A 25,237-nucleotide genomic window follows, 5' to 3' on the forward strand; every position below is an offset into this window, starting at 1 on the left:
GGCTGTAAACTTCAGCAATTGCTTGAATAGATTCGTTTTCACTTGCAGATATTCTGCCTCAAAAAAGTTCTCCAAGTGATAGTTTAAGTAATTCTAAACATAATGTTAACTGGAATAAATGTATTTTGGTGAAAAAACATGACATGGAACTCAGAGGTAGGTGTCAGCTGAATAATCAATGTTACTGAAACTAATTTTCCTGCTTTTCACAAGGCATTACAATTTTCTAAGACATTATTGTGTATTTAGAATGATAAATAAAAGCACTGAGAAAAATTCAACCAGAAATGAAAATACCACTCAGAATAACTTTTTTTCATATACTTTTATTTTACCTTGAACAGAAAATTTTGCAAACCATCAATTACTGAGAATGGAGGGAAAAACCCTAGCATGTAACAGAGGAGGCTTTGGTTATAAGTGCCATTTCTACAGCAGAGTTAAGCTATTGTAAACCAAACATCTTGTAGTAAGGTAAAAATATCCAGCCAAACTTTTAAGAATAACAGCAACACCAAAGACATTTACATATAAACAACAGAGAAATATTTTCTAAACTTTTAACAGTCACTTTGCTAAAATCCAAAGTCTTTAGTTCACACATCTATACATACAGACAGTCACTAAAAGTTTTGTGAACCAACCACTTGTCCACAGGACCTGCCTAGACAGTTTGTCATCAATACGAAAGGTTTTTTTATATAAATAAGTCAATTAAACTTCACAGAGACTAAAAGAAACAATATAAAATCCCAACTGTAAATAAATCTGTACATTATGGTCAGTCTTATTTGTCTGAAATCTTGCGCAACTTTAAAGTGTCTCTTTATAAAATGATGGCAAGGAGCAGCGTTAGCTGGAATGGAAACTCGAAGACTCAGACTCTGTAGAAACAGAAGAATGTCCTGCACGTTTGCCCTTTGAAAGAATCTTGAGGCTTGATCCTCTGCTTACTGATGTCAAGGCATTTTGAGCTGATGTTTTGAATTTGGCACCCAAGAAGGCATACAGAATTGGATTCAGGCAGCAGTGGAAGAATGCCAGGGCTTCCGTAATGGAGATCCATTTATGCACTATGGTTTCCAAGCTGCAGCGGTGTCTGATGACTCCCAGCAAGATGAAGGTGTCGATGCTGATGCCGATATAATATGGCAGCCAGCAGGCAAAGAAGGCAAGGATGAGGATAACCGTGGTCTTCAAGGCTTTGCGCTTCTGGTGGCCTTTGGAGTGTGACAGCTTGGATATGATAATACAGTAGCAAGTCAGAATTATTAGACCAGGCAAGACAAGTCCTACCAAGATATGCTGGAATCTGAAAGAGATCAGCCAGTTTTCATGAGGGTACATGCGATCACAGAAATACTTTCCTTCTACTTCACTGGTACTGGCAAAGATTATATCGGGCACTGTCAGTAGCAAAGCTGGCAGCCACACACCTACATACACCACCTTCTCAGCCAACAGCTTTCGTGGGCGCTGGCTGTTGGTAGCGTGGACTATCGCCAGGTAACGATCTAAACTTATGAAGGCCAAAATCAAGACACTGCTATAGAGGTTGACTGTGTAAATGACATGAACCGCCTTGCACAGAACATTCCCAAAGTACCAGCTTATGGCTGCATCCACAGACCAGAATGGCAAGGTGATGACAAAAAGGAGGTCAGCCACAGAGAGGTGGAGCCTGTATTTATCAGTCATGCTTCTTTGCTTCTTCTGGTAGCCCATAACAATAATAACCAATCCATTGCCGATTATTCCCGTTAGGAAGATGATGGAGTAGATTGTTGGCAAGAAGATCCGGTTGAAATCGGCATTCTCATGCTGAAAGCATGGCTCTTCATAGTCTCCATAGTCACCCGAACCAATCTCATCCGTGCCATTTTCCGAAAATTCAATTAATAACCCAGATGACAGCTAAAAAAAAGAAATAAAATTAGATGTTAGCTCCTCTGCAAAAACTTACTCTATATGACAATATGTGAAAAGTTGCCTGAACAGTCTCCACCATCACAAATGGGCAAACTTTTTGAAAACCAATACAGTGTTTACATATGCATATATAAAATACACAGCAAATAAGAATAAGTTTTACAACTTCCTTTGTCTTTCTCTGAGGCATAAGATCTTGCTAAGGGTAGGGCATGAAAGAGAAAGAAAGATAATAGCTATTCCCAGAAATATTGTAGGTTCTGGACACTTCAGTGCTCCAATCAGATGGACACTACAAATGGGAGAGCCCAGAAAGTGCCAGATGTGAGAGGTCTGTCCACACAGAGCATGACCTATCATATTTAACTCTTACAATAGAGAGCCATAAAAAAAAAAAAAAAAAAAAAAAAAAAAAAAAATTACTTAGAAATGCTGCTGCTCCGAAGTCCCTTCTCATTAAGAGGATGGGGTCAAGGGGAAATAGAGAAGGTACCCTCGGCTGATGTAATAAAGGATAAATAATAGCAAGAATTCCCTGCTGAGAAGCAATTGACAGCTCCACACACTCAGAGAAGGGAAAAACCCCCAAAGCCCATAAAGAAAGAAAGAAAGAGAGAGGTGACCTTAATCAGGGGAACTCAAAAGCCCGTGGAGGGTCACCACGATGGGCCACGTTCCCTCCCTTTGTTCCCCACCCTCTGCGGTTGCGGGGCAGGGGGTGAGCGCGGCCGGCGCGGGGCTGCAGCCAGACGGACCAACTGAGCATAGCGGTGGAAAAAAGGAAGCGAAATTTGGTGAGGGCATGAAAGCGCGTCAGGAAACCACCAACGGTTTGGGCCACCGCGCTAAAAGCAACGCTGGCGGGCGAGTGCCATCTGGTTAAGTGCAGTTCCTCAGGTCTTCAGATTTTTGTTATCATGCCCTGTGTCCCACGGACCCCCGAGCTCCGCGCAGGGCGCGCCCGAGGGTCCCGCAGCGCTTCACACGCGGAGGCACCGGCTCCACGCGGGGATTAACTGCGGGCCTAAAGTTGGAACTTGCCAGAGATCTCCTTTTTGGTACTAACTACCCTCAAAACCGAGGTAGAGGAGCTGCCCCCGGAAGAGTGGGACGACACTTAGTTAGTTTCTCCCGGGGAGCGGGCGGGACGGCCGGGCGCTGCCGCCGCTCCCAGTCCCGCCGGCAGCCCGAGGTCTGGGCGCACACCAGGGCAAAGGGATGCCATTCCCTGAAGTCAGATCGCTCCAAACTTCATCGCCTCTTCCCCTCTCATCATTCCCGTAGTGCTAATTGCTCTACCGGCGTTTTTCAGTCCACAAAGGTGCCACATGTCACTTGAACTGACGGCAGAGCAGCAGAGCCCCAGGGAAGGAGCAGACTCCTGCAGCTGGAATTTGCAGTGGCCGCAGCTGTGCCAAGGTCCGAGGCGCTGCAGGCAGAGGCAGCAGCGGCCGGGGCTCAGAGCCGAGCCCTGCCCGTCCGCGCCCCGCAGACCCCTCCGCTGTCCCGACCCCCGCCGCCCGCAGCCTCCGCCGAGGGCACCTTTGTTTGCAAACAGCGCGCACATGGGCAGCCGGCCGCGCTCCCGGCACTTACATCCAGGCTGTCGAGGCTGCTGTCCATGCTCAGAGCCATCGGACGGCTCCGCGCTCTCGGGCTGTTGCCGCTGCCGCAGCCGCGCCTCTCTCGGTGACACCACTCGCCGCTGCTCCAAACGCGCCCAGCTCTTCTGGCGGGCCGCGCCTTTTATAAGTTGCCGCGCTGCCCCCCCGCCCGCGGGGCAGCCGCGCCTGGCTCCTCCCCGGCGGTGTCGCCGCGCTCTCGGGCTCCGGGCGGGCGCCTCGGGCTGCTCTTTGTCTGCCGCCCCGGGCATGGGAATTGCACTTGCCCGGCGCGCCCGCGGGGGCCACGCTCCTCACGGGGGCATTTGCCCCCCTCTGACTGATGTGTTCATACAAGCGGGCTTTTGAATTTCCCCTCAAGAACATTCTTTGAAGTGTGTTGTAGAGCCCTGTGTTGCCATGGGTACCCAGGCGGGCTCCGAATGAAGTCACTGGTCCCGGAGTCGTGGTGGAGGAGGAAGAGCAGAGGTCCTGTATACCATGCAAAATACAGGCAACTCTGTCCTCAGAGTTGTCTCTTTCCCCTTGCTGAGGAGAGAGGCTCCTGGAAGAGGCAGGAAGCAAGGGCTGGTCCCTACTGTGGGATGAGATGTTCCACAAACCTTTCAGGGCTGCAACGTGAGTGGGCTGCAGGTTGCCCTCTGAACTCTTCTGGCACCTGTGGGTTTGGCTGAGAGGTCTGATGATGATCTGTTTCAGGTAGCTGGATAATATAAAAAGAAAACAACAACAACAACAACAACAAACCCTACAACCCCCCCACCCCCCCAACCAAACACAAAACCCAGCACAAAAAACAAAGCAAAAAAAGGGGAAAAAAAAGTCCCCAACCAACAAATAAACCCCCAAACCCTGAGATTATAAATGTAGAATATACATAGCAATCATAGGATAGGTTTGCAAGAGAAAATCAACCCAAATATAGAGACAAACAAAACAGATTATTTTGATTTTATTTATGGTTACCTCTGGGGTCTCAGTACTGTTAATATTCATGCAGGCAAATTAATTTGCAGAAAAGATTTTGATTAGCATAGTGTGTCATGTGTGTCTCCCCTCAATTTCACAACTCACGACAAAAAGTTATAGTGAGTAACTATATTGGGAATAATTAATTCAGTTATATAGATTTACTCTTTCACTTGAAATTTGAACTAGAAAGAAGAAGGGAGAGAATATTCTTTATGTAATAACAATGTGCTCAGATTGCCCCGGTAGCCCCAAGGGATGATAAAGGTGAAAGTCTGACAAAAGTTTTATTCTAAAATGCTCCTGTTACCAGTTTACATGCTCCGAGTTAGTTAAAACACCAGTTTCAAATGCAAATATTATTTTCAAGTATTTGACAAGAGTTACTATCTTACTCTTCCCCTAACAGCTCTAGAACTCTTTCACACACACTACAGAGAGTATGAGTTTGGTTATGATTAATAGCCAAATAATGTTTATCTTTAAAAACATGGTAGGTAAGATATGATAGTAATTCATATATTGTTAGCAGGTCTGGAATATCACATAGAAGTTGCATTAAAAGCAAACTGTAATTGATTATAACTCAGGAAATACCAGTGTTCAGCAAATTCAGTATCTACTTTGTGGTTCTATCCAGAAAAATCTGAGGGATACCATGCTAGAATTCTATAGAAATAAAAAATCTTCTCCTGAATCTCCATATTTAGATGCTAACCCTAGCCTTATGATACCATAAATCTTCTTTTAAAACAAAATTGTAATTATTGCAATTCATTCCTCATTTCCCATAGAATCTGTCATACGTTCACTACTTTTTAGACACATAGATAGGCAAACAGATTCCCCAAGCCATCACAGAATGTGCAGCAAAACATCAGATGATTAGGCAGATAAATGAGCCAATGAGGGATTTTTGTATACAAATGAGTAGAATCATGTTTAAATAATCATCTTTTAGTCTTTCACTTATGGAGGATGCCCAGCTCATGGCACCAGCAATTGCTGCGCAGTTTTCAGCAGGGATATGGTGCTGGAAAGGCTCTCCAGCCTGCTAAACATGCAAACCTGTGAACCACATTTTCAGAAATATGCATATTGAACAGGCTCTAAAAAACTAATCAGGACACAGAGCCGCACATAGGGGAGGTGAGCTTTAAGAAAAGATTGGTTTCTACCTTGCCAGAAATTCATATGGGTGACAGATGTGCTTTTTTGGAGAAGTATTCTCATCTTGGAGCGGCATAGATGATTAAACACTGCTGCTTCTCTAAGTGTGCAGTGCAGGACATTAAAATATGCTCATAGTGCAGGTGATTTGTGGCAGTGCATGCAGATGAGCAAAAGACATGTAATATAATAAAGTAGAATAGAATAGAATAGAATAGATTATTTGTATGTGAGTTCTTGAGCTGTTTGACAAGTTTGGGAGTTGCTCTTTATTGGGGTGGATAGCATGGAGTGTGTTGACATGTGGGGAGGGATGCACAGAACTGTGAGTGTAGTTACACCCCAAGCAGACAAATGTTCCCACAGCTCAATTTTACTGTACAGATAGACCTGTAACAGCAAAATACATGATGTAGAGATTGATTATGTTAATCAATGGCATATGGGACAATCACTCAGTTATTTGTGTTCATAGGTAGCCTAAGAAATTTGGAACTGAGGAATGGTTCACTGGATTAGCCCTGAAGCATGGTAGTATTGAGTGGAGGGAAATTTGGGGATGATACCGATCTGATGAGATGTTACTGAGGCTTGTTTGGATGAAGGTCCTCTAAAACTGTCATTCACACTGCTGCTTTGTTATCTATGATCTCTGTTGTTTCCCCTATCAGAAAATCCATGTGAAAACTTCCTTTGTTGCACAGAGGACCAGTTAATGATTGTTGCACAGAGGACAAGTTAATGATTACAAAGTGATAAAAGAAGGGAGCTGTTTCTGCAGAGCATATAATTCAGAGTCAGCTACAAATCTTCTTGAGACAGAGCTAGCAAATAGCAATTTCCAAGCTTGTGTTTTGCGTTACATGTTTCTCTGGTCACAGAATTACTGTGAAAATCAGACTCTTCCTAACCCGTGTAATACATGTTTTTATCACTGAAAACATGCCTTCTAAGAGTCAAAATCCTACGTGTTCTTACACTCTTGTACTAAGACTGCAATTCCTCAGGTTGTGAATCATTAACCTACACTTTTCTTCTAAAAAGTGACATAAGTGATTGTCACGGGAGAGCAAGGTAGTTACTAACAAATGTTTCTAAGGGTAAAAATACTCTTTTGATTCAGTATCCACAGAAATAGAAAAGTAAATTGCATTTTATTTAACCATGATCCTATGTTAAATGATTTACTTTATTTGAAGGCTTCACAAGTACCTTTAATAAAGTAAACTTTTAGCCGATAAAACTTTGATGAGACCATTACCTGTGGGCAACACCTAACACAAAGGAGGTATGATCCTTGGTTTGTGTAATATATGAATACCACCATGTATTAATTACAGTAATGTATTAATAAATTGGTTGGGGGTTTTTTAGCATTAATGGAGCTATACTTTCAGGACTCAGAGAAGGTGTATAATAAAAACACATAACCAGCAATATGGCTGAAATAACTGTACTATATAGTAGGAAGTGAATAATAATTTTCAAATATTTACTGATTTTCTCTGTGCATGTCAATTCCTGTACTGGAAGGCTTCTGAAAGTGGAGTGTCATCTGAAAAATTAACAGAGAAGGTGCTCAGGAGTTGCAAGGCATCAACTTTGAGTAGTGGATTTTTCTATTCTAAAAAGAATTCCAGGGAACTGATGCTGTGGATTGGCTGCTAGATGAAAAGCGGTTTCCTGATAAAACTCAGAAGTTTATTACAATACACTGGATTGACTTAATGACAAATGGGTCTTCAAGTGGCCTGAAGTTGTATACATAGAGAGGAAAAGGATATACTCTCCCTTTTCCATCTGATCTTTCTGTTGAAGTGGGAAAGGTATCAATCTTACGCCTGTTAGAATGGTTACAAGAGGTTTGCTGGGGTTGGGTTTCAGTTAATGGCTTTCTTTGCTCTTGGTTCTCAAAGCTGCCTTTCTCCATTTCTTCCTGCCTGTGCTGCAGTGGATCAAGCCTACCAACTGTTACCCTGATCCTGGAAGGAAAGTGCCTGCCCAATTTATGGGCAGGGTGCCACCTAAACTTAATAATTTGAAAGCACAAAGACAAAATAAAACCTATAAAGGAGCAGGACATATCTTTCAATTAGTAGCATGCTACATTGCCACAGAAATAAGTCCCCCTATGAAAGGAATGATACTTAAATATCAGAACAAAATTGTAGGAAAAAACTTAACATCAGTATAAGGAAACAAAAGTGTTATCAGCACAAACCCCAGATTTCTCTCTGTTTCCTTGCTTTTAACAAGGACAATTTATTTTGTTTCCTTTAAGTATTACCACAAGGCCAATATGTCTAAAGTCAGCACAGAAAAGTCAGCAGGGAAAAAAAAGAAGTGCTATCGTCTAAAAAGAATCATAGTGACTCTTGTGTTTTAATCCCACCTCCATCTGTGGCCTGCAGCAAATCACTTAACCCTCTGACTGTGTTCAGCCAACTGTAAAATGGGGATAACAATACCTACTTACCTACCTCAGAGGAGACTTGCAGGGATTAATTGGTTGATGTTTGCAAGGCACTTTGAAGACAGAAAGTGCTTAATTTAGAGCCTTTTGAAATTATTGGTGACACTGATCAGCTAGAATTCAAAGGGGACCAAACTCATTAAGGTTCTGATCTTCCTCCATTTGGCTATGTTTATGGGTTAGCAAATCTCACTGCATGTGGACAGTTTATTGTTTGTTTGGAAGCAGAGTAGACTAAAAAGATGCTTTGAACAACTTTGTTAATCCTTTTAAAAAACATGTCATCATTTGCATATCACTGGAGCTGAAGGGTTTATCTTTGATGATTCTATAGCAGAACATTTCTGGAGACATGCTGAAGGGTTTTTTTTCCAGAATTGCAGTGAGATCAAAATTATGAAAACAAAGTAAAGCCTCCCTAATTATATCATAAGCAGTTTCTTTCCTATAACCAGACAGGATTTTGACTTTCAAGAGTATTTAGATAGATTTCTGTTTAGCTATGAGATGTACTTCTTATGTTCTTTTATGCTGTAAAGAACCATTAGGAAGTTTCCATTAGAAACTTCCAGTTCAGTTTGGGTAGGATAGGATTTGCTTCTGGAAACCCATGCTAAGAGTATGCTATATCTTAAAAGCGTATGGATAAATTAGAACACCTGTCCAGCTATTCATGCATACATGACTATTTGCCAAATTTCATGCTTTCTTGTAGATAGCTTTAGAAACACAGTTATATTTGGGACTGGCCATTGCTGCTCCTGCCTGTGAACACAGGACTCAGCTACTTGGAGACAAATAAACTGATCAGGGTCCTGAGCATCCTGGTCTAGCTTGGAATCCACAGGTTCCTTCCAGCCTGAATTATTCTGTGACTCAAAATGCCTCCATCAGACCATGTCCTCATGCCTCTGCTACTAGCAGTGCCCAGAGTTATCTGGATCAAAGCACATCTCTTTATGTTTAATTACATTAAACCTGTTTGCGCTACACAATGGAAATGACATTTTGATGTTGAGTTTCCGCCCTGACAATTTTTGATCAATATTTTGTTGAAATGGTGCCTGTGGAATTGTGTGCTTGGGATGTAGCATGTGCCATGTTTTCTTTATCATTTTCTCACATTTCTTCTACTTATTTTCTTTGGATGCCATAGTAGGCATTTATTTTTCACATGTTGTGAGCTTCTGAGCCTGTCGAAATAATTTACTTACCTCATTTGCCCACTTGTCTACAAAGTGGCACTGAAAGCAGAGCAGGAGCAACCACTCTTCCTGTTTAGCTCAGTTTGGCATCTGAAGCTCACAAATGTTTTAGTTTTATTGCATCAGCTTTGAAGTAAATTCTGGACATGTGGGTGCTGAATGTCAGCTCAAATACTTGTTTTAGAATTCAGAATTTCTCCTGGTTCAGCAAGTAGGAAAGTCACCCAAATTCAGTGATGAGCATTCCCCTTGTTTCTTTTGGATCTCTCCTGCCACTATTTCCCTGAAAATTCACTTTAGAATTCCAAACTTTTTTTTTTTTTTTTTTTTTCCCTGTTAGGAACCAAGTTTGCCATATGCAATTGAGATATGTGCGGTAGTGAAACTTGCCTTATGTTTTTGAGTCAGTCCTTCCCACTTAGGTAATATAATTGACAGCATTGGCTCAGTAGCTGGGATGTCTGTTGAAAACATGACAAACATTTCTAAAACAGTCAAAAAAATCTCCATTAGATGATACCAAACTTTTGGTCCTGCTGTCAAGTCCTCTATATACAGTACTTGGCGAAATACCATGAGTAAATACCCATATACAGCCTGCTCTATCCATTTATTTATAGCCAAACATAAGGATGTAGATGGAAAACTGTAGGAATATTTATGGCAGGTACATTCCTTTCTCTGTTCATTAATTGCCAGTGAAATGAGCATGATATTACACACTCATTATTTTGAGCTGATTTATTATGAATAGTGATATTTGCTCTTGCTGGTTTGAAAATTTAGTAGGTAGGATTTGGGGCCTAATCTTCGTAAATAATCACTGAAGTCACATAGTGGGATTTCTTCTCAGTCATTAGGTGACCAGCCTTTTGAAAGGAAGAGAACTGCTTGAAGAAATTATTGGCATGTTGAACCTTTTTTTTTGATTTAATGGGGAGGTAAATCCAATTTAAAAGGTTATCTCTTACCACGTAAAGTCACATGATACAAAGAGCTGATCTCTTACAACTGAACTTGCTAAACTTTCCTCTTGCTGGTTTAGATTAATTTTTAGGAATTGGAACAGACAACTTCAGACAAACTTTATGCTGAATGAGGCATCATCTCCATGATTTCCATAATGACTGGAACAAAGGCTTTATGAACATCATGGCATGTGCTCTGGTTAATTCTACAGAAAAGTGGCAGCATGCTAGTGCCAGATCCAGGTCAGATCCATAGGCAATTGGGAATTCAGCAACAAAATGAGGAACTGTGGAGCTCTCACCTCTGCAAGGGAAGTTGAGGCAGAATCCTTAAGGAGCATGAAGAGTAGAAGATGAGCACCCTAGAAAACTAAAGGCATTAAAAATCTCTTCCCACCTTTTCCTTTTCCACAAGGAGAACTGCATTTGGCTTGTACATGGACCTTAAGGTGAAACTGCTTTGTTCCTCCCTGCCAGGGAGAGGAGAATTTACTATCCGAGCTCAGATCAGCTCTTTTGCCACTGTCTCACCAGACTATTGCAGACATCACAGAAGCATCTAGAAGCTGAGTTGTCATGAATATATTTGGTCATGTGTGCTCCGTTGTTCACGCTTCAGTATGCATAGTTATGCATCAGGATACATAGAAAAAACCATCTTCCCCAAACCTACATACAAACAGAGAACAGGCAAGTGTCAGTGGAGAAGAAAGAAAAAGCACCATCCAAACAAACCGTGTCTGCATGTAGGTTTATTATCACTCCCAAGGTACACCTGAACACAAGAATGGGAGTATAGGAAGTCCAATACTTAAAAGTGATGGTTCCAATTTAGCTTAATTTACACTTTGAACCTTTTCCATTTAAAACTGTAGTCTACAATCCTGTTTCTCCATTCATGAGTTCAGTGCAATTGAACATGGGAAGAAAAATGTTAATCCTTAAATACTCAATTTATAGATGAATTTGCTATTCTAGGAATTTGCCATTATTTTAAGCAGATGGTTCTATATTTCTGAGGTTATTTTTCAGTAGTGAGTGAATATTGTGAAAAACATACAAGAGGGGAATTCTAAAAATACTCCTATCTTACAGTCTGTGTTCAGGACAGTCTGTACCAAATTATATTCGATCTTTCCTTTTTTTTTTTTTTTTAACGTAGAAAAACAGGAAGAAGTCTTGCTACTTCTGAGGACCCTGACAAATGTTTCTACCTGGCTCTTTCTAGAAAGATCTCTTCAAGTGCCAAGTGGGGTCATTGTAACCATGGATACTTATACTCCATTTTCCCTGTGGTTTTCTGTGAAAAACTTGGTAGGATGCCCAGTTTAAACCACATTTTGAGTTAGGTAATCATATGCTCAGTCTGTTCTTAGGCATTGTGGTTTTAAGTTTTCAACGGTTTCTCTGTGGTTTGAAAGCTGTGTTTTTTATTCCCTCTTCTTTTCTAAGCAAAGAAGATATTAAAGCAAAGTTGCTTGATAACATTTATTCCACCAAAATAATATCTTTTGAGAAGGTTTGATTGCTGTGTGGTTTAAAACTGAAAAACACTCAGAAAGCACTTTAGCATCACGTTCAATGCAAAATACCTAACATTTTACTTCATCTGGAAAGAGACTGTTCAATTTCTGGAATTTGTCAACATGCACTTAGGAATTAAGAAAGACTTGATCTGTTTTCAACATGTATCTTACAGGTCAGTGATAGAAAGATTTCTAAATGCATTTTAGTGAAAAGTAGAATACTTAGTTTTCATGATGTAGCCTGTCAACCCTCCTTTTCTGCTTGGATATAGACCTACAAATGATCTAAAGACAGTAGGAGTGATATAATCCAGCTGAGGGGAGAAACTAATTATAGATTTTTCTCACCTTTTGAAAACACTGAAGGTGTTGAATAGGTGGACAAAGGCAAAGATACCCAATATGAATGAGAATGAATGAGTATATGGAAATGGAAGCTGCTCTGCTGGATGTGGAAGCAAAGCTCAAGAAGATCAGAAGAACCCTATCGGCTCCATCATATTCTGAAAGGACTGTGTTAAGCCTCGAAATAGTTAAGTTTTAATAGATCTGTCAAAATCAGGACAAAGTTGTGTGACTACTGAATGCAAATGCACAGCCACATCTGAAACGAGTAACATGAGTTGCTAGTGCTTTAATTGTCGTATTGGAGTGCAAAGCTTTAGAACAACCTCTGGTGGGAAGAATACTTAGAAGTGTGGAAACAAATGGAAAACAGAGCAAAAAGGAAGTTGAGTTTATAAAGGTATATTGTAGTAGGACTACTTAATAGCTTTTATTGATAATCACTTCTCTAGGCAAGTGAAATACAGTAGGTTCCACTTGTCTGGACCTTAGTAAAGCATTTAATAGGATGCTTTTTAAGTGCTGACAATTCATTAAGCTAGGCTTTGAGAATTAATACAATGTGTCTAATATGAAGGAGGACATTTACAAAGGAAAATAACAGTGAGGACACTGAAAGGCAACCAGTGGGCTGCTGGAAGGCAACCAGGTGAGCTCTTCAGGGTTCATCAGTGGAACCTTGGATACTCTCACTATTTTGCCTTGGCTTTGGAACAAAAAGTAGTTAACTCCTGAAAATCACTGCTAGTGGAAAATGAGGTGCCACTGCTGAAATTGCGATATCCTCAGACCTGAGAGAAGTGGGAACACACAAACAGAAGAGCCAGTTGCAGGATGAGTCTGAATTTCTTCTGTACAGCTGGGAAAGCTACAATGCTCATTGAATGCATCAAGTAGGGTATACTGAAAGGAGAAAGTGCTATTGCTGCCAGACAGAGCACTGAAAAGGTGTCTTCTGAAATATTTTTTACAATTCTTAAGAAGAAAAATGGATTCAAATGGAAGAGGTGCAGAGAAGGATGATTGGGGTGAAGTGTAGAATGGAGAGCTGCTCCTGCAAGAGCAGGCTGAAAGAGCTTCTTTTCATCAGTTCACAAAAGGGATGTTGAAAGGGACAATGAAGCAGTAGACATCTGGAAAAGAAAAGAAATACTGGGACCAGTATTGGCACACAGATGACTGGATGCAATACCATGGTGAATAGACACTGTGAAAATATGAAAAAGTTGTTAACTGTCAGAGGAATGAGCTTTAGGAACAGTTTCTTCATAAAAGAGGATTTTAACCAACTGACTGCTTTGATGGATTTGTTGGGATTGTTGACCCTAGATCAGTGCCATTATCCTAGGTTATGATCTGAAATTATGTTCCTTTGATAGCTGCAATATCTGTGGAATTTAAAATATCACATACCTGATGATCACAGAATGTAAACATTTGTGCAACTTTAATACTATGCATTTTTGTTAAATTCAAAACTTTATGTCTCTTTCTTTTGGGTCTCAGGAGCTATCAGGGTAGCAAGGTCAGTTTTATGTGAGATGGAAAGCGCTGCTGAGAAAGTACTGTTCTGGTGCCTAAAGACAATGTAATATTAAATAGTTCATAAAATCCTATCTTGTTCTAAGGGAGAAGCAATTTTCAGCCACAAATGTCAGATTTTAGTGTCCAAGCTATGCCAGAGTTGGTGAGCAAATCTCTGTTGACCAATACAATAAAAACTGCTCATGTCAAGTGTATTTGTACCTTGAAAATAAGTATCTTAGAGTAAAATCATTCATGTTCTGTACTGCTGCTTATCAGAAGAACTCAATCAGAATCATTGATTCAGTGGTTTCTGACTGATTGTGTGAAAACTGCTGTTGTAGAGAAGATTCAAGAAAGGCAAGGGTTAGTCTTTGAATAGAAGTCAAACACAAACAATTCAAATCTTATGAACAGAGGACAGAAGAGCCTTTCCATCATCTGTCTTACTGCCAGTGGAAGGTGGTTTCCTCTAGGAAAGGTAGAAATCAAAGGCAAGAAGAGGCAAGTAAAAGCAAAATGTAAACATCCAGAGCCAGAATCTAGGGGTCAGGAGGAGGTCAGTGCCTGACATGGTAAAAGCAAGGTTTAATTGTGTTCTTAGACTTTGATTTTTAAATTAGTATCCCACTAAGGGAAAGGCTCCACTTTAAACAGCAAAACTTTGGGTGCATTGTGTTAGATATTAGGGAATGCAGCCATAACCACAAATCCATTGTAAAGTTGGTTTTGTTAATTATGGCAGCTTGGATGCTACCAGAATATATATTTTCATTTTAAATACTCTGTAGAATTTGTATGCTCATTTGTGTCTGTTCCTATAAATTGGAGGTACACAATGAAATAGAGGTAATGTAATAAAGAACAACAGCTTGTCTCTACTTCTAGATACTATCTAGTTGATGGCAAAGCAAAACTTGTGCATCTTCTTACACCCCAGTCAGAGGCAGATAGACAAGAAATGGCAGTGAGTGTTTAACTGGCCTCATGCCCGGTCTTTAATGTAAAGTCCCTGAAAAGGCTCTTAGTTCTGGGTAACAAAACACTGGCAAGTCTGCCTGTGATTCTTTGTAATATTCATGACAGGGAAACCACTTCCCATGCAGGTAAATTCCATCTCAGAGAGAGAACTTGTGAGCAGAGACCACAGAACAAAACTTAAAAGGCAGTAAACTTCATGGTAAGGGATAAAAGGAAAACACGTAAAAATAATGCTGTATTTACAATGTAATGCATGTCCAGTCATTCCAGAACAGCTGGTCCAACACAAAGTATCATGCATGAAATAACAGAAGGAGAAATATCAGCTCAATAATTTACTTGCAAGTGCTGGTACCAGAGGTGTAATCTCCCTAGGAGCCAGACTAACTTATGCATTGGCTTTTCACAACAATAATGTGGTCAGTTGGGAAAGGAGTGTGGAGCCAAGCACAGCCTGGATCCTGCTGTTGTGCCCAAGGTGGAGAAATCACCTTGATGGCAACAGCTTTTTATTGTGGAATGAGGGCTACTCAGGTTAAACAGTGAAGAGAGTGAGGACAGCAGAGAAGAAAGATGAACAATAAGTTCAGAAGAAGCAAATAAATAGGAACAGAGACAGTGGGGTCACTGAGGGACAAGAGCACAAAAAGATGGTGACAGATGAAGCTGGTAGTCCCTCTTTTTTATTTTCGGTTGTCACAAAACCAAAGAAAAGCAACCTTATCCTGGTGCATGGGAAGAAGTGAAGATTTCTCAGTCAAGGAGCAGGTCTGTTTGAATTGCTGCAGGCTGAGCAGAATGACAAATGAAAATGGAGACAAAAATGGGGGCCTTAGGGGAAATTTGTCCTAGCTCAGTACAGACAGCGATAGTACCAGAGTCACACAGACTTATTCATCATCCAAGGAAAAAAGACAAGAGAAACTAGAGAAAATAATGGACTTACCTACACTTTATTTCTGTGAGAAATGCTTTAAATACAAATAGGCAGACACAAAGTTCTTTGATAATATGAGTTGGTGCCTTTGTGCTTGTGTCTACTCTAAAAAGAAAGGAATAGAATGCATGTGAAAGATTGGCAGTTTTCAAAGCAAGAAAACCTGTTCTATTCCTAGTGCAAGGAGAACACAAGTAGAAGTCAAATATGGATGATGTTGTCATTTCCATCTCTTGCTGTTAAATACCAAATCTCTTTATTTGTTTGTCAACCATGTTATTATTCAAACAATTAAAATGTGTTTTTATATCTATCAAATAGCAATTTTCTTTCTAATACTGTTAAACAGGAAACCTTTGTGGGTTATTCCTGTGATTTCTTGCTTGCATGTGGAAGAACACGTACACACATTCTCTGCCCTTTGAACTGTGCAGTGGTGTGGAGGGGACAACTCTCCTTTTAGCTGTAATAGAGGACAACTAGTAGCGTATTCCCCTCTGGACCACATGACAAAGGACCAAAATAATCACCACAACAGCTCACCAAAAGAGCATTTTATCTGCTTGGATAACGGGATTTCCATAGATGGAGGGCTTTATTTTGTGTAGAGTAGTGCTATAACAGCCCCAGGAGTCCCACCAGTTTCATTGCTAACCATGAGGGTCTACCTACAAAATAAAAAGAGTTTATTTAGTTCTTTCCCTGCAGTAGTCAATGGGGTGTCACTCAGGTCGAAGTGTAAGATGGGGCCACTTGTCCATTAGGAAGTGGAATGAAACCACTAATTCATTTTATGTAGACTACAAACCAGCTGCCAGACAGTAATAATTTTCAGTCAGAGCTGACCTGGGGTAGATTTAACAAGTGACCTAGAAATGAAAAGCTGGGTAGGCAACTGCAAATCCCCTGAGTTGTTTGAAAAGGCATGCGTCTAAAAGATTTAGAAATGTATAATTTAGTAAGGGACAGACAGTATGTTTTAATTAATGTGCTTGTATTGTTCTAGGTTGGATTTTCTTTTTCAGTTTACTTGATACTGTAATTTGTATAAGTAAAGAATGGGTGTAAAATATTATTTCCTAAGAATAGTTACATTTTGTATCAACTTTACATGTAATTAAATTAACCCATAAACAGGAAAGTAATACAGAATCAAATTCCTGGAGGGCAGATTTGCATATATGAAAATGAGTGACAAAGCTATGAGTAAATGCAGTGCATTTTGAAATCACTAAAATATTTCTTTGGTTGTCCCTGTCAGAGGAGGTACCCAGGAATGAGTAATGAGACTTTTCAGGGCAAGGGCCTGGGCAAAAAAAGCTGACACTGTTAGTTCTGCACAAACATGAATAACAGGGGGGCAAGTTATAAAATAATGAATGGCCTAGAGAAAACAGAGGAGGAGCTTATTGTCTTCTAATTTTACAAGACTAAAATAAGGGGACAGTCAATGGACTTAATATAGATGTGACCTATTGCTCTTTGGGTGAGGAAGTCACACAGCTGGGGTGCCTGAGAGCCGGTGGCAGAGGGAGGTCACTGCCCTGGCGTGTTGGAGGCACTGCTGTGATTTTCAGATTGCTGAACCTGAAAATGGACAGGGATTTCAGAAAGGAGGAGACACTTATTAAAATATTGTGTATATCCAGAGCTATTACAATCTGTAATATCTGCTCCCATAGTAATAAGTTTCAAGCAGAAAAAATATTGATGCCTATTCACTTTTTTTTTGCCTGGTAGAGTTGATCTTGTGGCATTTTACTTCCCTAAATTGGTTCATTGTGGAATTGGAGCCCATACAAGGGAAATGGTGGGATTATACTGCTAGGATCAGCACCAACATTAGTGGAGCAAGCCATTAGATCTTCTTACCACTGATGTGAAAATGCATTTTGAGAGATCCGTGGAAAACATAATGGCTGACATGAGGGGAAAAAGCAAAACATTTATCAGCTGGGTGGGGGGGTGGTTGCATTTTCTCCTGCTGCCCACTGACAAATGAAGGTAATATGTGCTAGGACCTAATGCGGTGTAGAAATTCCCATATTTCTATTGACATAAACCACAACATTTTAATTTACCTAGAGAGAAACTACACTCCAGTCCTTGCTGCATAGAACTTGTCAGTTGAGGCTCCAGGGTTTTGATAATGGCTCTACTTTTCATGTGCTGGACGACTCCAGGCAAACCATTTCCGTGCTGCTGCAGCAGCTTAATGCTTTTTGAAAAGCAGATAACACATTGTGTACTGGACTCCAAGAAAACATTGAATACTAGATGATCTTGTAGCATATTGACTGGGTTTGGAAACATGCATAAGTTAATGTTTCTTGTGTTAGGCTGTTGGGTTTTTTAGGAGGAAGAAAACTCAAAAGCAACCAAAAAACCAACCAAATTTGGGTTTGATCTGTTAATAAAGGTGACCTCAAATTACCTTACATTGACTGTGGCAATACTGTGCCTAAGAAGAGGAGACACTGCAAGTGTGCCTGACTCTCTGTCACAGTCCCAAAGTCACCTTATACCCCCTCAGTTTAATTTAGGCATTTCTCCCCAAAGGCTGACCATGCACACCTTTCACCTCTACTACATCAAGGTGATCTGTTGTCTTATTCCATGTCTGTCATGGTACTGTTCTACTCATTTTCTGAAACAACAAGATGTACAAAATATTTTTCTTTTACTTCCAGCCAGCAGAAACTTTTAGCCATATTTTGGGCTGTTTGATGGAAATACTAAACTTTGATGTTTTCCCCATAGATGGTGAGGTTGCTGACCTCTGTTGAAAGAGTTTGTGGGATAGATGCTGAGCCGTTTTTGTCTTCTGCACACCTAAATTTTGCTCTTGATGTTGACAGTTTCATAGTTCCAGTAGGATAGAGCTGTCATCGAGGGAAGTTGAGATCACACAGCATGAAATGGCCCCTCATCTAAACGACACTGAAGGAGAGCTTGGACATGGAGAACAAATAATTTTACCCAACTGAATGTCCCAATGAGAGGAATGGAGAGGACTGAACATCCAGATGATGATGGACTTCCAGTGCTTTGCACTGGTTTGAACGTTTAATGAAATATTCTTCTGAACATTGATTATATGTGTAGATATAGAAAATTGGACTCCTCAGACCATTAGTCTATGAATTTCTATAGTAAATTTCCAAAGAACTGATGAAGAACAGTTCTTTTTCTGATCAAGGTAGAAAAGGTTTTAGCAACTAGGACAAACTTCACATTTCACTTATGGTTTTATCTTTGCAATCCAAATAGAAATGTCTGTATTTGAGGTTAGATATTTGCCTGGAATAAGTTATCAAGCCAGGGGGCAAATAAATTCATAGTTTACACAGAAATTCCCTATTTTGTAATATGCATCCAAATTGAATGACTTCAGAGTTAATAATGCCCATCTATGGTTGTCTGCAAAGGGAGTTACCTATCAGTTGGTTAGGGAAACATTCTGAGGTTTCTCATGAAAAAGAAACATGGCTATTTCCTCAAAAATATAAATGAATTTAAAAATAATGAGGACCAACAAACAGAGCAGAGTTAACATGAAAAGCAATGAGTTCAGAATATAGTTCAATGGACTGGACCCTGGGTTAGCATCCATTCTCTTAAACCTTGAAAATTAAGAAACATCAAAACAAGGACTTCTGATAATCCCCTCAAATAAGGCTTAAATTCCTGCAGTGATTCCTTTGCTGAAGTAGCTGCTTTGTGTAACAATGAGCCCTATACAAAGGCTCCCTGCGGCAGGAAGATAGGCAGGATGCAGGCTGGAAACTTTGCTGGCCCAGTCAAGACTTTTTATAGCCTTCGGCTATACAGCACCAGTTACTTTGGGGAACTGTTTAACTGACTTTTAGTTGTACAATGTTGCTCTCTCTGTGTTTAACTGAAAGCTCTTGGTTACACCAGTTGGCATCACTGTAGTCCTTCTAAGATAACTAGAAAGCTGAAATCAGTGAATCCAGGTTGCAGGTACTAGTGAATAGAATGAAAACAAAGAAGTGAAATCGAGTTTTTGAGTACTTTTCCTTTTGCTACAGTTGGCATGATTTGTTTGAAAAGCAATAGCCAGTGCCACTGACTACTCAACTGCAGCTCCAAAATAAAACCCCCTGTTCCTCCCCTTGTTCCTCTCCCTCAACCCTCCACCCTGAAAAATCCCCTCCTAAGCTTCATTCTGAAAGCAGAAGGAGCAACACACATTTCAGAAATTACTAAATGCATCTCTATTGTCAAATTAATTTTTCTTTAGTGAGATCCACTGGAGTTTTCTTTTGCTTGTGATGTTCTCGTGTTTGTATCTCTCAGACATCTGTAAGAACACAATATATTATGATTTTTAAGCATCTTTTCATTACTTCATTGGAAAGTTCACACCACATGTGACCAGTAACCATTTTCTGAGCACTCTGCAACCAAGGATACAGTGACCACTCAGGAGGGATGGCTCAGACCTTAGGTTTCTAACTTAGGAGGTTGTAACTCAAATTAAAAATGAGAGAGCAAAGTTAAAAAAGAAAAAAATTGGCAGCATCTGACAAGAACATAGATGATACATTGGATTTTTTAAACACACAAACTAATAATTGTGATCTTTAGCAAAACTTTATTGTGTTGCTAAAAGGAGGTCTGTTGTATTTTTGAGTAGAAAATTGAATGGAAAAGAAAGCTGCAACAATCAGGTTCTACTTCCCTTTCCTTAATTGCAGACCCACCTAAAAATAAAGCCTTAGTGTGGTGTCACATGAGAGGAGAAAATGCCATCAGCCTGCCACAGATGGCATCCTGGTTTCTGTGGTTCATGGTGAGCATCTTCTGTTCATTAGCAAAAGGTGGTTGGTGACATCAATTGATCTGAAACCTCCTGCACACTGGCACTTTTTCTGATTCTTACCTCAAGGCTTTTCTGTGTTTGGTTTCAGCTATAAGTGAAAAATGATTTGGACTTATCCCTTGAGCTGAGTATTTCTTGGTGTAATTTATATTAAAGACTTTTTTTCCCTCTTGAACAGTAGTAGAAACAAATATAATACAATCAATTCTCTGTCAGAGAAATCTTTGTTAAAATAATATTTTCTCTTCAGAAATCTGGGTTTTATTTTGTTGTTTTACCTCTGTTTTTCAAAGGCAGAAGAGGCATCTAGTAAAAGCCAAACTGCTTCCTTATGGGAACACATCCAGCTTAGTCTTCTCACCATCTATGAGATACTTCCCCAGAAATCTTAGCATCATACATAAACGGAGGTAATGTGAACAAAAACACAGCAGTTCAAGTCATTTTTATGGAGTGGTGCCCTCCTCTAAGCTACTATATTGATTAGAAGGAAGTAACTCAGTTCTAGAGAGCTTGAATTACATGTCCACGCACACTTAAAAACAGATTTGGTGAGACTACTTGCACAGAAAAGTGTACAACCAATGCAAATCTTTCTTTTTTTCTCTCAAATAATGATGCATTAATAGAGAATGAAATGTGTTTCTTTTATATCAAGAAAATTTTAAATAGTTACGTGTAGAGATGTTTGAGCTGCAGGCAGCAAAAGGAGAAGTGTACAATAATTATGGAGGCAGGTAAGAGATTTCAGATCTTGCAGGCCTAACATGTCAGAACTCTGAATAAGAACCTACATTCCAGCAACATTTCCTATTGCAAGATTTCCAAGATTTTGATGAGAGCTCAGAACAAAAGCTGCTCTGTTCCTCCTGGGGTTTGTGTCAACCAGTTGTCTTATTATTCCTGATACTTTGCCAATTATATTGTACACTTGGTGAAAGGGATGAAAAAGCAGCTTTTCTCCTTTAAAGAGATTTAAACTTCAAAATCTTGTTACTGTGACTCTGAGCTGTGGAAGACTGGCTGAAATGCCAGCTATGGAACACAGCAGAGGTACTGCTGGCAACATTTTTACAAGGTTCCACATAATGGCATTTCTGTATGATGACCTTAAGGTTATAGATGCTTCCATAAATTACAGATTTAAATATTTTTATGGTTTGGAATTGTAGTACAATTGATGGCATTAGAAACAAATCCAGCATGACGAGCAATCTTTATTTTCTAGATTTCTTCCATTTTCTATAATTTTGAATGCTTGGATTTACAAACTTGTTACTATTTTAAACATATTTTTGATGCAAATATATTTAATTTGGTTGTCTGCAACTGCCTTAAACATTAAAGCAATGTGAAGAGGTACAGTCTGCTATGCATTAACTGTGCTTTAAGGAAATGTTCTTTTATACTTGTATCTGTGGAATAGCTTTGTCTTAATAGAAGTGCTTTATTAGTATTTGCATTATATTGTGTGTATAGATAACCTTTAACACAGGTTTTGCAGTGCCACAGAACAATTTAGGTTTAAATCTGCTTCCAGCTCTTAATCTGCATCTTAAAATTTAATCGCTAGTATTTACTTGAAAGATGTTTTTTTGCCATCATTAGCTAACTTTCATTTAATCAAGCCTTCTATTTGAAAAGTCTCTTGGGGAATAAAATTTCCCTGATTTCTTGCATTTTTAAAATCAATGTTTTAAGCACCTTTTGATAGCTTTACTAAGACAAAATTGCCACTGAACATGCTCAATACAAAGTGAGTAAGTCTGGATTCATCTATTTTTCCTTAGCTAAAACCGTCAGAATTAGATTTATTATTAATGCTGCTAGTCTTGATTTTCTTATAAGATCACAGCCTGTAACAAAAAATGATATTTCAAAAGTTCAAATCTATGTATATCGTATCATAGTCTGAACCAGCACCAACTGGAGAAATTTTGAGTAATTTTCATCTGATGTGAGAAAGTTATTCTCAAATTATCTGCATATGGGCATTTAGAATTGCTAGTATTAGTAACACAGTACCTCAAGTATTTTTCAGTGAGAAACTGTCAAATACAACAAAGGAACTTCCAGTCAGTTTATGAGAATTTTAAACATTTTTATTTATACTGTCCAGAATCAGAAATGAAACTGAAACCTGGGTTGTGGAAGAAACAGTCATGTGGAGTCAGATATCTTTTTCCCAGGACTTAAACTAAAACCACACCAAAGTATGGAGCTATGAAGAAAGTTTCCCCAAGAAAAGTCCTGTGGATAGCAGGAGGTTGACCAGTAGCAGGAGGGAGGAGCAATAACAGAGCTGCAGATACAACCTTGGACAAAGACACCTTTGCATCTACTTGTTATTTTATGGCAATTTTTTCAGTAGGAGTTGCTTATTTAACTCATAGTCTCTCTTGATATCTCTATCTGTTTATCTATCTATACACCTGCAGTTTCTTTTTCCAGTGGAAACTTTGTTCTTTTATAGTACACATTTTCTATGCAACACAGAGCAAGATCACTCTTAACCAAGGAGAGAGATTCTCACAATTATACAAATGATTTTTTTACTATCTGATATACCAAATACCCATAAGGATCAACAAAAATGAAACAAACCCTAGTGGGGTGCCCCACCAGTAGTCGCAAGGCTGGTGGCAAAATCACATATGTGAGACCACAGAGAAATTAAAAGAATTTTAAGGATAGCTAAAGTTTTGATATGCTTTTCAAATTTTTACACTGTTATATAAAATAGTAGAAGGAAGCAAAGAAATTGGTTTATTGCTGCAATAAATTAACCTAAAAGAAAAAACTTAGAGGCCATGGGTCTGAATCATGATGTTGGTATTAATGGCACAGGAAGGCAGCGTTCCTTGTATAGCACTGCAAGTTTATAAAATTGAAATGTCATGCTCATGCTGTATTTCATAGATGGGAGATGAATTGAACTACATGTCATGAAATATGAAGGACTAACAGAATCTGGTAGGAGCACTTTGTGAAATTATAAAGGTTAAAAAATGTTATCGCAGTAGAGAATCTCCATCATCAAATCTAGGGAAAATGAGGTCTTCACAGAGTTTATTTCATTACATTGGCCTTTTTTTCATACACTACTTAAAAGGTGTTGTTGAGGACTGGCAGAGGGCACGTTGCAGAAAAAAAGATCAAAGGGAAAGGTTTGTATTTGAGACCAAATTCAGAGGAGAAAGGGTGTGTTAATGGGACTGAACTTGTATGCAGCATTTTCTTTGTAGATATCCAAATGCTCTGATGCAGAAAACCATTATCTCTGTTTCACAGATGGTGAGATGGGGCACAGAGAGTTATCTACCAGAGCCATGTTGAAGATTATGAAGGCAGGAGCAGAACTGACTATATTTCTTTAACTCTGTCCCAGGACAGCACAACAGGTATGTATTTGTATATTCTTAAGTAGCTACACTCATCATCATACCTGAATCTCTCAAAACCAAGTTCAGTTATCTCTTGATTGCACAGCAATGCTCCCTTTCTGCTGTAAATTTTGCTAGCATTAATTATATTGGTGCAATTTACTACAGACAATTTTGCTGAAGCAATAAGCCAGGTTACCATTCCATCAAGTCTGATAGGAGTCCTTAGGGGAATGCTGGTATGGGATCAAGTAAGCCTCCTTCTCCTCCTCCTCCTTTTTTTTGTTATTATTATAGTTACTCCTTGTTTGGGTAGTGTCTGCAACGTTCTGGGCAATTTCCCAACATAAAAGAAGGCAATATTTCCTTCCCTAAGAGGTTACATGATAAAAAAACAGACAAAAAGATAAAGACTTGAAAAGGTCAGAATAGAAACCATTAGTGGTTTAGCATCTTGTCACGTTTAGTGAGTTTGCTGAGTCGCTGAGTCACTGGGTAGTTTCCAAGAATCCCTCTCTGGCCATGATCAATCTAAAAGAAGGCTCTTCCCATTTTTAATATTTTGGCATGTTTGTGTGCAGATGACTGCTGCCTATTCTTTAAAAAGTCATCTTTTTTGCCCCAGCTGTTGATTTGCGAGGGCACCATTAAAAAACCTAATGTTTAAATAGGGTTTAGGCATAGATCTCCTACTGATGGTGAACCACTCTGCACAGAACTTCTGTAATCTCTACATGCTGGCTGATTTTTTAGTGTGTGAATGGGGGCTATTGTATTAAAAATACAAATCAGTGCACAGGAGCAAAGCTGCACACACAAACAATTGGTAATAATCCAGCTCATAATCACATTACAAAAGAATAACACGTTAAGAAGTCAAATGTTGCAGAGAACAGTAATAGGACAGATTGTCTAAGGCTTTTAAGTCCTCAATTCAAATCAAGTTTAGGTCTGTATCTACCAAATGTTACCGTTTGATTGTTTTTCACAAGACCTATAATAAAGACATTTCCCTGTCTTAATTTGTGTGCTTACAGCATGAAAATTATGACTGCAATAAAAATCTTGTTTTAGCAGACTTCATAGATGCCCTTAATTTACTTTTGACAGCATGGGGACACTTGGAAACTCTTAATAAGTCCTTTTTGGGAATTCCACCTGCATAGAGACCTCATCAGATAGGTTACCATCCTTACAAGGACTACGTTGAAGTTTAAAAAATGTGTATTTATAAAATGCAAGCATCAGAACAGGGTTGAAAACAGTGATTACACTTCTGAGAAAACAGTGATGAGCCTGATGAAAACACTTCTGAGCCTGATGGTTTTGAAAATTCAGAATTTATCCAATTATTTTGAT

General features: G+C 39.4%; 1 protein-coding gene across 1 annotated transcript; it reads right to left on the minus strand.

Moving 5' to 3' along the window:
• Positions 1 to 437: 437 nt before the first annotated feature.
• Positions 438 to 3,639, minus strand: CXCR4 (C-X-C motif chemokine receptor 4). The gene is made up of 2 exons (XM_082284806.1): positions 3,526 to 3,639; positions 438 to 1,914 (listed from the first exon to the last, which is right to left on the minus strand). The coding sequence occupies exons 1-2, from the start codon at positions 3,562 to 3,564 to the stop codon at positions 853 to 855; spliced, it is 1,101 nt and encodes a 366-aa protein (XP_082140932.1). The 5' UTR covers positions 3,565 to 3,639; the 3' UTR covers positions 438 to 852.
• Positions 3,640 to 25,237: the final 21,598 nt, after the last annotated feature.

The sequence above is a fragment of the Coloeus monedula genome, assembly GCF_965178545.1.
Source record: "Coloeus monedula genome assembly, chromosome: 7".
Lineage (NCBI taxonomy): Eukaryota > Metazoa > Chordata > Aves > Passeriformes > Corvidae > Coloeus > Coloeus monedula.

What these genes read in the sequence shown, in the direction of transcription:
- CXCR4 (XM_082284806.1), bottom strand. Translation starts at nt 3,564, where the DNA reads ATGGCTCTGAGCATGGACAGCAGCCTCGACAGCCTGGAT. An exon ending in GCAGCCTCGACAGCCTGGAT is followed by an intron (nt 1,915 to 3,525) that starts GTAAGTGCCGGG and finishes TCTTTTTTTTAG; the next exon opens with CTGTCATCTGGGTTATTAAT.